The sequence below is a fragment of the Tachyglossus aculeatus genome, chromosome X4 (genome assembly GCF_015852505.1).
Source record: "Tachyglossus aculeatus isolate mTacAcu1 chromosome X4, mTacAcu1.pri, whole genome shotgun sequence".
In the NCBI taxonomy this organism is placed as follows: Eukaryota; Metazoa; Chordata; class Mammalia; order Monotremata; family Tachyglossidae; genus Tachyglossus; species Tachyglossus aculeatus.
Genome location: NC_052098.1, coordinates 1,236,417 through 1,251,904, shown reverse-complemented (window position 1 = coordinate 1,251,904; position 15,488 = coordinate 1,236,417). Strand labels below are relative to the sequence as shown.

General features: G+C 44.0%; 1 protein-coding gene across 7 annotated transcripts in view; it reads right to left on the bottom strand.

Annotated features, from left to right (window-relative positions):
* Nucleotides 1-15,488, bottom strand: part of AGTPBP1 (ATP/GTP binding protein 1) — a 206,716-nt gene that overhangs the window by 98,247 nt on the left and 92,981 nt on the right. For all 7 annotated transcript variants that reach the window (XR_005456615.1, XM_038769831.1, XM_038769830.1 and 4 more), the window contains 4 exons: nucleotides 12,388-12,451; nucleotides 10,795-10,941; nucleotides 4,963-5,094; nucleotides 3,246-3,339 (listed from right to left, as the gene is read on the bottom strand). Coding sequence is in view for 6 of the 7 variants with exons in the window: in XM_038769831.1 (XP_038625759.1) it covers nucleotides 3,246-3,339; nucleotides 4,963-5,094; nucleotides 10,795-10,941; nucleotides 12,388-12,451 (437 nt within the window). In the remaining variant the exon portion in view is untranslated. The remainder of the gene's footprint in view (nucleotides 1-3,245; nucleotides 3,340-4,962; nucleotides 5,095-10,794; nucleotides 10,942-12,387; nucleotides 12,452-15,488) is intronic.

The window sequence follows — 15,488 nt, the reverse complement described above, 5'->3', positions numbered from 1 at the left end:
GTCAATTGAAAAGTTTTTACACCAAGTATTTGTGTTATTTGAAGGAATCATTATCTGAGATTTTCAATTGAACATTCTTTTTCCCAACATGCATCCCTTTGGTTCAGAACTCTGACAGCCTCAGATAGGAATGCCAACAAGACAATGGCCAGAAAAGAAAATGGCAATGTATAATGTTTCTAACAAGTGGTGGATTCTCCCTCTGCAGGTCACCGGGTCTGCAAGAGTCTTCCACGAAGCCTTATTGCCAACAATCTGGGAGGGCGGCATGGTCTTGTGGAAAAGACCTGGGCCCGGGAGTCAGGGAACCTGGGTTCTAATCCCTGCTCTGCCACTTGCCTGCTGTGTGACCTTGGGCAAGTCACTTCACTGGGCCTCAGTTTCCTCAACTGTAAAAAAAGGATTCAAAACATGTTCTCCCTCCCTCTCAGTCCGCGAGCCGCATGTGGGGTAGGGACTGGGTCCGGCCTGATTAACTGGTATCTACCCCAGAGCTTAGAATAGTGCTTAACAAGTAGTAGGTGCTTTACAAATACCATACGAAGAAAAAAAAAAAATAATCCCTGGTTCCCAAAGAGGAAACGCAAGCTTTGGAACTTCAACAGTCTTCTGTGCCTATTAGAACGACTCCTAAATTCTTTTTAGGAGCAAGGCAAGTCATGCATTTTGGGTTTTGGTGTTTCTTTACGGTATCTTGTAAGTGCTTACTATGTGTCAAGTATTGGTCTAAGTGCTAGAGTAGATACAAGTAAATTAGGTAGAACAGTCCCTGTCCTGCAGAAGGCTCACAGTCTAAGTAGGAGGGAGAACAGGAGAACTGAGGTACGGAGACGTGAAGTGACTTGCCCAAGATCACACAGCAAGCATTTGTCAGAGTGGGAATTACAACTCAGGTCCTCTGACTCCCAGGCCAGGGCTCTTTTCACTAGGCCACGCTGCTTCTCTAAAGTGAACTGATCGAAATAGAGGAAGACTGTCAAAATTTCACTGGCTTGCCAAGTCCAAAATATCCAGGCTTTATTAGTTTGGTCAATGAACTGATATTTAGGAACTCCTGAGAAAACACAAGAACTGAGAGTTCTCCCTATGTTCAAAGCCCTCCTAAAAATCCCACCTCTTCCAATAAGCCTTCCCTGATTAACTTCCAACACCCTGCGTCCTATCAACAGCCATCTCCAGCACTTATTTATTTTTTACCTTTTTCGGCACTTCTGAATATCAATGATAGTCAATCTATTTATCCCAATTACAACATCTGGAATTAGTTAGGTCTGTTTCCCCCACTAGAGTGCAAGCACCGCCAGGGCAAGAAATATGGCTCATGCTCCTGTCATACTTTCCCAAGTGCTTAGTACAGTCTGTTGTACCCAGTGGGTGCTCAGTAAATACCACTGCTACTGCTTCTACTAGAAGCAGTGCTTAGCCTTTTCTGGAGGTAGCAGCTTCTGATCACGTTTCTTCCACCCTTCTCATCTGTACTGCATTTCACAGGACTCTTGCCCAAGAGCCCCCTCTAAAGCATAACAGCCCGGGCCTGCGAGTCAGAAGGACCTGAATTCTAATCCCGGCTCCACCATATGTCTGTTGTGTGACCTCGGGCAAATCACTTCACTTCTCTGGACCTCAGTTCCCTCTTCTGTAAAATGGGGATTAAGAGTGTGAGCCCCATGTGGGACAGGGACTGCGTCCAACCTGATTAACTTGTATCTACCCGAGTGCTTAGACCAGTGCTTGGCCCATAGTTAGCGTTTAACAAGTACCATAATTATTGGTGTTATCTCCGGAAGAAGTGGCAAGCGCTTAGGCCATTCATTCGTTCATTCATATTTATTAAGCATTTACTGTGTGCAAAAGCGCTGTACTAAGCACTGCTCTGCACATAGTAAGCGCTTAATAAATACCACTGATTGACTGATTGATAGCCCCTAAGACTAGCAGGGTTTGACTTATCTCTGGGAAGGCATGCTGACCCATACATTCATTTCATTCATTCAATCGTATTTATTGAGCGCTTCCTGGGTGCAGAGCACTGTACTAAGCACTTGGGAAGTACAAGTCGGCAACATATAGAGACGGCCCCTACCCAACAATGGGCTCACACTCTGGAAGGGGGAGACAGACAACAAAACAAAACATGTACATAGGTGTCAGAATCGTCGGAACAAATAGAATTATAGCTATATGCACATCACTAACAAAATAAATAGAATAGTAAACATGTACAAGTAAAATAAATAGAGTAATAATTCTGTACAAATATACACAAGTGCTGTGGAGGGGAAGGAGGTAGGGCAGGGGGCATGGGGAGGAGGAGAGGAAAAAGGGGGCTCAGTCTGGGAAGGCCTCCTATCCGTATACTCTGCTTCATCCCCTATCTGTAATTTCCTTTAACGTCTGTCTCCCCATCTAGACTGAGAGCTCCTTGAGGGCAGAGATCGTGTCGACCAAATCTGCTGTACTGCGCTCTCCCAAGCGCTTACTACAGCTTTGTACAGTGTAAGTGCCCAGTAAATGCCGCTGTGATTGATCGACAGTTCTTTTGGACTGGGTGTGACTTAGCCTTCTTCCCATTCTGACGTTTGGTTTGATCAACGAATGAACTTTTATAACAATTTAATAATATCAACGGATTTCAGAGCTGAGGTATTCTGCTGCTGCTTTGTCTTGCTTTGTATTTTTTAGTCCAGGTTGAGTAAAATTTGAACTATAATCTCTCATTTGATCACCGGGTGGGGTTTTCTTCCAATTTTTTAAACTTGTTTCAATCGTATTGAGTGCTTACTATATGCACTGTACTAAGCACTCGGGAGAGTACAATACAACTGACCATACCAAGCTGACAGTCTACACAGGGCGACAATAATGATATGAATATGAATAACAATAATGATGGCATTTGTTAAGCGCTTACTATGTGCCAAGCACTGTTCTAAGCCCTGGGGGAGATGCAAGGTAATCAGGTTGTCCCAGGTGGGTCTCACACTCAATCCCCATTTATGAATATAATTATGAATATGAATATATGAATGAATATGTAATGTATGATATAAAATATAAAGATATGTACATGAGCACCACGGGAGTCCGGGGTGGGGTGACTATCAAGTGTCCAAAGGTCACAGATCCAAGTGCATAGACACTGCCCGAGGGAGAGTGAGCCAGGGAAAAGAGGGCTGAATCGGGGAAGGTTATGGTCAATCTGAAAATTCTCCTCCCTTTTACTTATACTTTCAACAGCTACTTACTTTATGGTGCTTGTACTCGTCCCACCAAAAGGACCGATAATCTTAAACAACAGTTCGACAACTCCACTTTTCCCCAAGGAAACTGCATTCACGGCTGAAAGAATCAGAGAGGCAGATGAGAGGCTTAATTCCCCTTACTTGCTGATGGCCAGCTAAATGAATTTACAAATGAAAGCTGGACGGACTGAACTGGGGCTAGGAATAAAGCCACTTGTCAGAGAGGAGCACTTCATGGGTTCAGTCATCATTACTAGAAACAATCAATTTAGCTGGGCACCCTACTGTTCATAGGATGGCAAGTACTCAAGTTCAGTGCAATAACTTGAAGGCAAGTTTATGGAGAAGAATCAGGCACTAAGATGCCAAAGCAGGACCCATTTCAGGCTATGAGATAACCTGAAATGCCACTGAGAGTAAGCCCACGTGTTTACAGAAAAACAACTGGCACATAAGCCCACAGAAAAAGCCACCTGCCCTTGAGCAGTCAATAAGGAACACATCCCTTTTCCTTGCATTTGTTCAAGCCAAAAGACTCATCTCTTTTCTCATGCAGGAAATCAGAACCAGACGTACCCACTCATTCTCTACCCTACGGAGCGGGTGTCAGCCCTTTCACAAATAATCAAGAATGCCAACTGCAAGCCTAAAAATAATAACATCCCCCAAAGAGATTTTGAAAAGAGCTAAAGTGCCTAGTAGGGCTACAAGCTGAGACACAAATCTCTCTTAGTTGGAGGCAATGGGAATCCAAAACTAGCTCAGCCTTCTCCAATTTAGGACCGCATACTTCATGTAAAAACTGCCATCAAGAATGGCTAGACTCGGTCTCTTCTTTTTGCAGGGGCACAAAGAACCAAAGGGTCAACCTGAATGCAGAAATGGGAAGATGCGTCTTGGAATATCTGGCTACCTTTGCTCTCGAGATACCATTATTCTCGACGGTTTTCTAGAATTTGATTCCAAGCTATATGAATGGCTCGAAACAGACTTTTTAAAAGGCGGTCTCTTCAAACAGATGCCTTTCTACATAGGTTTGGTGCCACGGCCAAATCAGTGATTTGGTGATTGACGAGTGTCTTTTATGAAAGGACTCAAATAAATGAAGTGCAATTTTAAAGCAATGAAAACACAACTATCTATGCTGGAGTGAACCACAACTCCCAAACTCTTTGGTGACTGTATATTTTTAGATTCCTAAAAATATAGCAATGATTATTAACGTAACTTACGGCAAAGCACTGGTGCTCTGAAAATGCTAACTGAGCTATGGAAATGCTAATCTCTACCACCTCGGAAGGAGTCAATTCTTAAAAAACAAAACTCTAAATCATTTGGGAAAGGAGGGGGGGGAGCGCATATTGGTGCATTTATCAAGAATAATTAAACATAAGGACTTTCAATAATGATAAACCCTTCACAAACTGACTTCCATAATCCAATTTTAATATAGAGCATTTTCTCATTAGGCCCTCCAACATCTAATTAGAGATAATATATACAAATACCACCGCTGCTATTTTGACAGCAAGGAGACAAAGGAAGTATAGCTTCCAAAGAATGAGCATTCAAGAAATACGAATAAAAACCACTGTGCAGCTTTTTAAAATCTTTTAAAGCACTGTGAAAAAATTTTCAACTTTGATAACTTCAGAGTTTCACGGGAAATAATTACATAAAACAGCCCTGCTTTTTAAATAAAGCCTTTTGGACTACTTACGGTTGGTAGAATAGACTCTTAATAGCTCTAGGCAAGGTAGTAGTAGCCGCTGATTTGACAAATTCTGTTTCACTAAATTCAATGTTACATTTAAGGCTCCATTAATTCTGGCTTTTACTCCAAATTTCCTATCTGCAACAAAAGAGAACAATGGTGTTCAGAAGGAATGTGAGAATAAGTTCGGAGAAAGTTTTGTAATCATTCTATATTAAACCAAACTCATCCCACCCCAAAAGAATTATAGCAACTACTTGAAGGACAAAGCCTTTAAAAAAAAGAAATTAAAAATTCCTTGAGATGCCTTCTAATAACATTTTCATTAAACCAAATGAGGTCTCTGATGAGATAAAGAGAACACTTAGAGTCTTAAGAAAATGAGAGTTTGTGCTCACTTCAGGAACATAAATCGATCAATCGATTTATTGAGCCCTTACTATGTGCAGAGCACTGTATTAAGCACATGGAAGCATACAATACACGATTCCCGCCCACAATGAGTTTACAGTCGACAGGGGAAGACAGACATTAAGATAGATCGTTTACAATATGTAATTTATAAATATGGACAGTCGCTCTGTGGGGTTGAGGGTGGGGCAAATACCAAATGCCCAAAGGTCACAGATCCATGTGGAGAGATGATGCAGAAGGGAGAGGGAGACGCAAATGGAAGAGGGAAATGCAGATGGGGGAGGGAGAGCAGAGCACAGCATTTGGGAGAGTGCAGTCAGTCAGTAAATCATATTGATCGAGTGCTTACTTGTGTGCAGAGCATTGTACTAAGCGCTTGGGAGAGTACACTATAACAGACACATTCCCTGCCCACAATGAGCTTACCGTCTAGAGGAGGAGACAGACATTAATATAAATAAATGAATTACAGCTATAAAAGAGTCAGTAGACATAATCCTTACCCAGGATTCAGAGGACCTGGGTTCTTATCCCAGCTCCTCCACTTGCCTGCTGTGTGACCTTGGGCAAGTCACTTGATTTCTCTGGGCCTCAGTTCCCTCATCTGAAACAGGGGGGTGAAGCCTGGGAGCCCCACATGGGGCACGGACTGTGTCCGACCTGATTACTTTGCATCTGCCCCAGTATTTAGTACAGTACTTGGCAAAGAGTAAGTGCTGACCAAATACCACTTAAAAAAAAAAAAAGGCCTTGCCGGAATATGGTGCTACAGCGCCATGCTGTGGTCACTTAAGCTGTAAACGAGGCCTGCACGGAGCGAAGAATAAATAAATAATAAATAATGATGGCATTTGTTAAGTGCTTATTACGTGCAAAGCACTGTTCAAAGTGCTGGGGGGATACAAGGTGATCAGGTTGTCCCTCGTGGGGCTCCCAGTCTTAATCCCCATTTTACAGATGAGGGAACTGAGGCCTAGAGAAGTTAAGTGACTTGCCCAAAGTCACACAGCTGACAAGTGATGACTTGACACCTGTCCACTTGTTTCGTTTTGTTGTCTGTCTCCCCATTCTAGACTGTGAGCCCGTTCTTGGGTAGGGACCATCTCTATACGTTGCCAACTTGTACTTCCTAAGCACTTCGTACAGTGCTCTGCACACAGTAAGCGCTCAATAAATACGACTGAATGAACGAAGTGGCGGAGCTGGGATTAGAACCCACGACCTCTGGCTCCCAAGCCCGGGCTCTTTCCACTGAGCCACACTGCTTCTCTGTGATTAAACAAATCTTGGCATACCCTTCACGACGTGCTGTACTTGCCCCCTCTTCCCACTTACCAAGAACGAGAGAGGGTGCAAGTTGGTGTTGGGGAAAACACCACCGCTAGCGAGCAATTGCCGCGTGCAGATTTTCAGGCCTGGTAGCCGTAAGACCGAGGCTCCCCCTTGTACCAAGATGTGAATGCTAAATCAATGGTGGGAGGTAAATACATTGATCAGTCATATTTACGGAGTGCTTACTGAGTGCAGAGCACTGCACTAAGCACTTGGGAGAGGGCACTAAATAGAACAGAGTTGGTAGACATGCTTCAAAATGGAAGGTCATTTGGGGGAAATGGGTTTTTTGTGTGTTTGGTTTTTTTTACCTATATCATCATCATCATCATCATCAATCGTATTTATTGAGCGCTTACTATGTGCAGAGCACTGTACTAAGCGCTTGGGAAGTACAAATTGGCAACATATAGAGACAGTCCCTACCCAACAGTGGGCTCACAGTCTAAAAGGGGGAGACAGAGAACAAAACCAAACATACTAACAAAATAAAATAAATAGAATAGATATGTACAAATAAAATAGAGTAAAAAATATGTACAAACATATATACATATATACAGGTGCTGTGGGGAAGGGAAGGAGGTAAGATGGGGGGATTGGAGAGGGGGACGAGGGGGAGAGGAAGGAAGGGGCTCAGTCTGGGAAGGCCTCCTGGAGGAGGTGAGCTCTCAGCAGGGCCTTGAAGGGAGGAAGAGAGCTAGCTTGGCGGATGGGCAGAGGGAGGGCATTCCAGGCCCGGGGGATGACGTGGGCCGGGGGTCAATGGCGGGACAGGCGAGAGCGAGGTACAGTGAGGAGATCAGCAGTGGAGGAGCGGAGGGTGCGGACTGGGCTGTAGAAGGAGAGAAGGGAGGTGAGGTAGGAGGGGGCGAGGTGATGGAGAGCCTTGATGCCCAGGGTGAGGAGTTTCTGCCTGATGAGCAGATTGATTGGTAGCCACTGGAGATTTTTGAGGAGGGGAGTGATATGCCCAGAGCATTTCTGGACAAAGATAATCCGGGCAGCAGCATGAAGTATGGATTGAAGTGGAGACAGACACGAGGATGGGAGATCAGAGAGAAGGCTGATGCAGTAGTCCAGACGGGATAGGATGAGAGCTTGAATGAGCAGGGTAGCGGTAGGGATGGAGAGGAAAGGGTGGATCTTGGCAATGTTGTGGAGCTGAGACCGGCAGGTTTTGGTCACGGCTTGGATGTGAGGGGTGAATGAGAGAGCGGAGTCGAGGATGACACCAAGGTTGCGGGCTTGTGAGACGGGAAGGATAGTAGTGCCGTCCACAGAGATGGGAAAGTCAGGGAGAGGGCAAGGTTTGGGAGGGAAGACAAGGAGTTCAGTCTTCGACATGTTGAGCTTTAGGTGGCGGGCAGACATCCAAATGGAGATGTCCTGAAGGCAGGAGGAGATGCGAGCCTGGAGAGAGGGGGAGAGAGCAGGGGCAGAGATGTAGATCTGGGTGTCATCAGCGTAGAGATGATAGTTGAAGCCGTGGGAGCAAATGAGGTCACCAAGGGAGTGCATGTATATCGAGAACAGAAGGGGACCAAGCACTGAACCTTGGGGAACCCCCACAGTGAGAGAATGGGAGGGGGAGGAAGAGCCTGCAAAAGAGACTGAGAAAGAACGACCGGAGAGGTAAGAGGAGAACCAGGAGAGGACGGAGTCTGTGAAGCCAAGGTCAGATAGCGTGTTGAGAAGAAGGGGGTGGTCCACAGTGTCAAAGGCAGCTGAGAGGTCGAGGACGATTAGGACAGAGTAGGAGCCTTTGGATTTGGCAAGCAGGAGGTCATTGGTGACCTTTGAGAGGGCAGTTTCCGTGGAATGTAGGGGACGAAAGCCAGACTGGAGGGGGTCGAGGAGAGAGTTGTTGTTGAGGAATTCTAGGCAGCAAGTGTAGACAACTCGTTCAAGGAGTCCCCACAAAGAAGGACTGTTAGGACCTGAAAATTAAACTCAGAGATGCCTGGGGTGGTAGGGGAGAAAGTCAGAGATAAATAGGGAATAAAGTGGTGAAAGCTTTCTTAGATAAGCCAATTGGCAAGTGATAAAGAAATCTCTAAATGGGGATGGAGGCGGAGGATCTCCTAGAGAACTTCCTAGAGCAAGAACACACAATAGTCAAAATTCAGACACCACATAATTTCTGTCAAACATTTAGGTCTCTGTGAAAATGACTACCAATGGCATCACATTACTAGAAAAGCCTATCTTGATTTTTTACAGTCTTTGTCGAGAGCTTATTATGTGCCAGGCACTGTATTTAAGCGTGCTTAGTACAGTGCTCTGCACACAGTAAGCGCTCAATAAATACGATTGAATGAATACAAGCTAATCAAGTCAGACACAGTCCCTGTCCCACATGGGGCTCACAGTCTTAATTCCCATTTTCCAGATGAGGGAACTGAAGCCCAGAGAGGTGAAGAGACTTGCCCACCGAACAAGTTATGCTTCTTTATGTCCAAACTTGGACACTTTCAAGCGTCAGAAAGCGAGAATCACACGACACAGCAGAGTGTCCGCTGTCCCATAAAACAGTAACGGTAAGGTTTGCATTAGGGATCCAAAATGACACCTTCAATGTGTTCAAAACTACCCGGAGTTTCACTGCAACAGTTAGGTCCAATCTGTCAGTGATTTAAGTCTGCTCTGCTTCCACACTATTAGGTGACAATACAATGTCAGCTTCAGCCTGACTGCAGTTGAAATTGCTCTGACTCAAAAGCTACTACCCACCTGTACGAAGCATACAAATATTTATATAACCTTTTTTCCAAAGAAAAGAAAGACCCAGTCTACCAGCCTCCTCCTGGAACAGGATGTAGCCATTTGAGGTTAATTTTCCTTTAAGTCTTGAACTTACTGTACACGGCAAGAAAATACGAAAATCCTCAATTAACAGCTGCTTGCAAGGCTGAGAATCATTTTCTCAACTGAGGTGTCAAAATCAACCATCTACAGAGAATCGAGTGATCAATAATGATGAAAAACAAAAGGGATAAAGGTGCAAGGTACGAAGAGAGTGCAGAAAACATGCCAAGACTGAATGGAAAATTAAACCACAGAAAGCAGTGTGACCTCGTGGATAGAGCATAGGCCTGGGAGTCAGAAGGACCTGGTTTCTAATCCCGGCTCTGCCGTTTGTCTGCTGTGTGACCTCGGGCAAGTCACTTCACTGGGCCTCATTCATTCAATCGTATTTATTGAGCACTTACTGTGTGCAGAGCACTGTACTAAGCACTTGGGAAGTACAAGTTGGCAATATATAGAGACGGTCCCTACCCAACAGCGGGGCTCACAGTCTAGAAGGGGGAGACAGACAACAAAACAAAACATATTAAAATAAAATAAATAGAATAAATATGTACAAGTAAAATAGAGTAATAAATATGTACAAACATGTATACATATATACAGGTGCTGTGGGGAGGGGAAGGAGGTAAGGCGGGGGGATGGGGAGGGGGAGGCCTCAGTTCCCTCATCTGGAAAAGGGGGATTAAAGACTGAGAGCCCCATGTGGGGTGTGGACTGTGTCCAACCTGATGAGCTTGCATCTACCCCAGCGGTTAGTACAGAGCCTGGCACCTAGTAAATGCCTTTAACAAACACCATTTGAAAAAAAACAACACACAAAAATGGTGGGATTTTCTTTCTTCTTTTTGTCATCAGTCAAACCAAAATACTTGAACGAGAAAGTGCCTTCACACAAGGGCAGGGCTGCCATGGCTGCAGTTGTGACTGAGGAGGCTGTGCCTCCATTCCATCAAGGTAGTAATCATAATAATAATTGTGGCATTTGCTAAGAACTCACTATGTGCCCGGCACTGTCCTAAGCGTTGGGGTGGATACAAGCAAATCGGGTTGGACACAGTCACTGTCCCTCACAGGGCTCACCATCATCATCCCCATTTTACAGATGAGGGAACCAAGGTCTAGAGAAGTTCGGTGACTTGCTCGAGGTCATACAGCAGACATGTGGTGGAGCTGGGATTAGAACCCAGGTCCTTCTGACGCCCAGGCCCTGGCTCTTATGCTTCTCAGGTCCCCTCCATCCCAATGAGTCACTTAAAATATAGACCCATTTAGAACGCCTACCTTTTGGTCCAATCTTGGCAAGCAGGGAGTGAACCTGAACCAGAAGCTCCTCGTTGCGATGACTGTCTTTGCTGGCACTTAAAAGCAACTGAAGCAAGATCTGAGTCCCACCTTTGGTGACGAGGAAGCTGGCTTTTCGACCTCCACCTAGACATTGAGAAAGAGTCAGAGAGAAACAGTACCCTCGGCCCATAGCTTCCGTTACCCGGCACACACGCTCTCTCAGGGGGAGAGGGTGGATAAAATTGCAGGTGATGTGTGTCGACATTCAAATACAACTCCAAATGCTTCCAATACCTACTTATTATCGACTGACATGGAGGCAACCAGGCATTAAGTTCGTTTTTCTACCTCACTGCATTTTGGGGCAAAGCCCTGGGAGTGGCTGGAGGAAGGCATAGACTTTCCCAAAAATTCCCCAGGGAACTCTGAAACATTTTAACATGAGGCATGCTGTCAGAAGGAAGTCTGATGGACAATGAAACTAATGGCCAATAGGAGAGCTAGCAGGCCTTAGGATGTCACCTGGTCTGGGCCCTAGGGTGCTTTACATTGCCCTGAAGGGTGGGCACAAGAGAGTTCATTCATTCATTCTTATTTATTAAGTGTTCCCTTTCCTCTTCTCCCTTCCCAGCCCCACAGCACTTATGTCCATATCTGTCATTTATTTAATTATATTAATGTTCGTCTCCCCCTCTAGACTGTAAGCTCATTGTGGGCAGGGAATGGGTCTGTTTACTGTTATATTGTATTCTCCCAAGTGCTCAGTACAGTGCACTGCACATAGTAAACACAATAAATACGACAATGAACAAACGAATGAATCTCAGAGATGGAGGGCCATTTCTAGACTGTGAGCCCGTCGTGGGCAGGGAGTGTCTCTCTTTGTTGCTGAAACGTACTTTCCAAGTACTTAGTACATTGCTCTGCACACAGTAAGCGCTCAATAAATATGATTGAATTGAAGTGAATTTCTGATTCACTAGGGAATGAACCACATCTGCATGGACTGGAAATCTAGTTGTTTTTATTGTTTTTTCTTATGATATTTGGTAAGTGCTCACTATGTGCCAGGCACTCTACTAAGCACTGGGGCAGACCCAAGCTAACCTGCCACTTGTTTCCTGTGTGCCCCTGGGCAAGTGACTTCACTTCTCTGGGCCTCAGTTATCTCATCCGTAAAATAGGGATTAAGACTGTGAGCCCCACGTGGAACGGGGACTGTGTCCAACCTGATTACCTTGTATCTACCCCAGCGCTTAGAACAGTGCTTGACACATAGTAAGAGCTTAACAACTACTATTATTATTATTACTTTTGCTGCCACTTCCCTTCTGGGCCAGCAATTCACTCCCAGGTGAGTTCTCTCTTCATCCATCCATCCCTCCCTCCCTCCCTCCCTCAACATAACTACAGATGCCAGAAGGGGACGAGGGAGGGTGCTCCAAGTTCAGGCTCGGGAGGTCAAAAGTTCTTAAATAGTGCTGGCAAAATCCCCCAGTTGAATTTCTGACTCAAAGCAATGAAGGCATGGAGTATAGAGGCTGTACTCATAGAGTGATGAGAATCGCTGTGGCTGATGGGGAAACTTACCGACAGACACCAATTCATCAAGAGTGCCTATGACATTTAGAGTGGTCTGAAGATCTTTCGTACTCTGAAATACAATGTTATATTTTCTGAATTTAAAATACCATATCATGCCCCCCCCCAGCAAATGTTTTATTCTTTTGGTATTTAGTAAATTTTACAGCATTTTCAGGCCTGCCCATGCCCACTTTTTATACACTTGTTTATACATTTTTATACCTGTATTAAAACCCTAAAAGCTGTCCAGCTTCTCCCACCCTTAACCCACCCAATCAATTCCCATCCCCTGTTCCTTTCCTTTCCCAGAACACCTAGCAATCAATCAATCAATGGTATTTATTGAGCGCTTACTGCACCCACAGCACTGTACTAAGCGTTTGAGTGACTATAACAGAGTTGTTAGACATGTTCCCTGCCCACAAGGAGCTTGCAGTCTAGACGGGGAGACAGACACTGAAATAAAAGACAGATACGAACAAAACTGTTGGAGAGCTAAGGGTGGGGTGAATAGTAAGTGCCTAAAGGGTACAAATCAAAGTGCAAGGCCAATGCAGAGGGACAGGAAGTAGGGGAAATGAGGGCTTAATAGTAATAATAATAATGTTTAATAATTATAATTATTGTATTATTATATATAATAATATTACTTTACTATATTATTTACTGTATACTATATTATTATAATATCGTATATTATATGCTATTATTATTATTATTGTATCTGTCTTGGCTTATTAGGGGAAGGCCTCTTTGGGGAGATGGGACTTTATTACAACTTTGAAGATGGGGAGAATGATAGTCTGCCAGATATGAAGGGGGAGGGAGTCCAGGCCAGACACAGGAGGTGGGCGAGGGGTTGGCGGTCAGATAGACTAGATCAAGGTACAGAGAGCAGGTTGGCATTAGAGGAGGGAAGCGTGCGGGCCAGGCTGGAATAGGAAATCAGCGAGGTGAGGTAGGAGGGGGCAGAGAGATTGAGTGCTTTTAAACCAATGGTGAGAAGTTTCTGTTTGACACGGAGATGAATGGGCAACAGTGCTGGAGCACTGTTCTAAGCGCTGGAATGTCCTGAAGGCAGGAGGAAATAAGAGACTCAGAGAAAAAGAGAGGTCAGGGCTGGAGATGTAGATTTGGGAATCATCTGCATAGAGTTGATAGTTGAAGCCATAGGAATGAAAGAGTTCTCCAAGGGTGTCACTACCTCTTAAGATGATGATGATAATAATAATTATTATTATTATGGCACTTGTTAAGTGCTTACTATGTGCCAGGCACTGTTCTAAGCGCCAGGGTAGATACAAGATAATCGGATTGGACACAGTCCCTGTCCCACACAGGGCTCACAGTCTTAAGATCACTAATAAAGATGGTATCCGATCATCAATAAGTTCTTCATTTCATTCCAGTCAACTCTTGTTCAAATTAACTTCAGGGGATTCAGGACAATTTTTGGTCAAATTTTACCATTGCCTGTACACAGTAAGTGTTTAATAAATACCACTGACCCAACTGCATTATTCCAAGAGCAATTATATGAAAAGAAAAGGTAGGGGTGGTTCAACTGGTATCTTAGGAAGGGTTAGGAATCAGACACCAAATGCCTTCATCCAAAATCATGAATTAATCAATCAATTGCATACACTGAGCGCTTATGTGCAGAGCACTGTACTAAGCGCATGGGAGAGTGCACTATAACAGACACATTCCCTGTCCACAATGAGCTTATGGTGTAGAGGAACAGAACAGAACAAAAGCAGCGTGGCTCAGTAGAAAGAGCACGGGCTTGGGAGTCAGAGGTCATGGGTTCAAATTCCGGCTCTGCCACTTGTCAGCTGTGTGACTTTGGGCAAGTCACTTCACTTCTCTGGGCCTCAGTTACCTCATCTGTAAAATGGGGATTAAGACTGTGAGCCCCACATGGGACAACCTGATCACCTTGTAAACTTCCCAGCGCTTAGAACAGTGCTTTGCATATAGTAAGCGCTTAATAAATGCCATTATTATTATTATTATTATTATTATTAACTGTTTAGACAGTGACAAGACAGAATTCCAGTTCACTAAATCCCAAAACAAACCTAAGGAAGCAATTCTACATATGAAATGTTTCCCCAAGAAGTCTGAAAATATCAGCAGGTTCAAGGCAGAGGGTAAAGGGAGAGGAAGGGGAGGGCTTGGACAATTTCACGGACAAACAGTCCGAAGAGGGTTCCTCGATGGGGAATTAGACATACAGAAGGGGAAAATTAGGGATGTTAAAGGGTCCACACATAAGCATGAAAATGGACGTCAGGGAGGGCAATGATCACAAGGTTTTTCTAAGCATCCTGTGCCACTGTCGAAGATGTAACACTGGACTGGACCCAAAACTTTCCCCATCCATCAATGAGTCAATCGTATTTACTGAGCACTTACTGTGTGCAGAGCACTGTACTAAGTGCTTGGGAGAGTACAACAGAGTTCAATCAATCCTATTTACTGAGCACTTAGTGTGTGCAGAGCACTGTACTAAGCGCTTGGGACAGTCCAATATAACAGAGTTGGTAGATATGTTCCCTGCCCACAACAAGCTTACAATCTACATCCCTACTGCTCTTTCTAGCAAGTTATAAGAGAGGAAGTTTACAAAGTTTAGAGCAAGTGTAGATATATATGTGGTTGAGATATATATATCATATATAGAGATATCATATAGATAGAGATATAGTTAGATATAGATGATATAGATATAGGTGATATAGATACACACACATAGTTTTTGAGTTTGTTTTTTTTCCACAAGAAGAGATCCAGCACCTAATGTCATGATCATTGACATACTATTATTACACATATTATTATTATTATTATTACACTATTATTACACAACCCTAATTCTGGACGCACCCTCTGCTGACTTTCCTAAATTACTTCCATGAATATAGAAAACCAATTATGTATTCATAATAATCCAAGCACTTAGTACAGTGCTTGGCACACAGTAAGCTCTTAATAAATGTGATTAATAATCTAGATTTAAGGCAAGTCACTCCCGAACAGAACCACTTCATAACACAGCACTTTAATGAGCACTGTTTTGAATCTTCATGACTTTTTAAATGCTC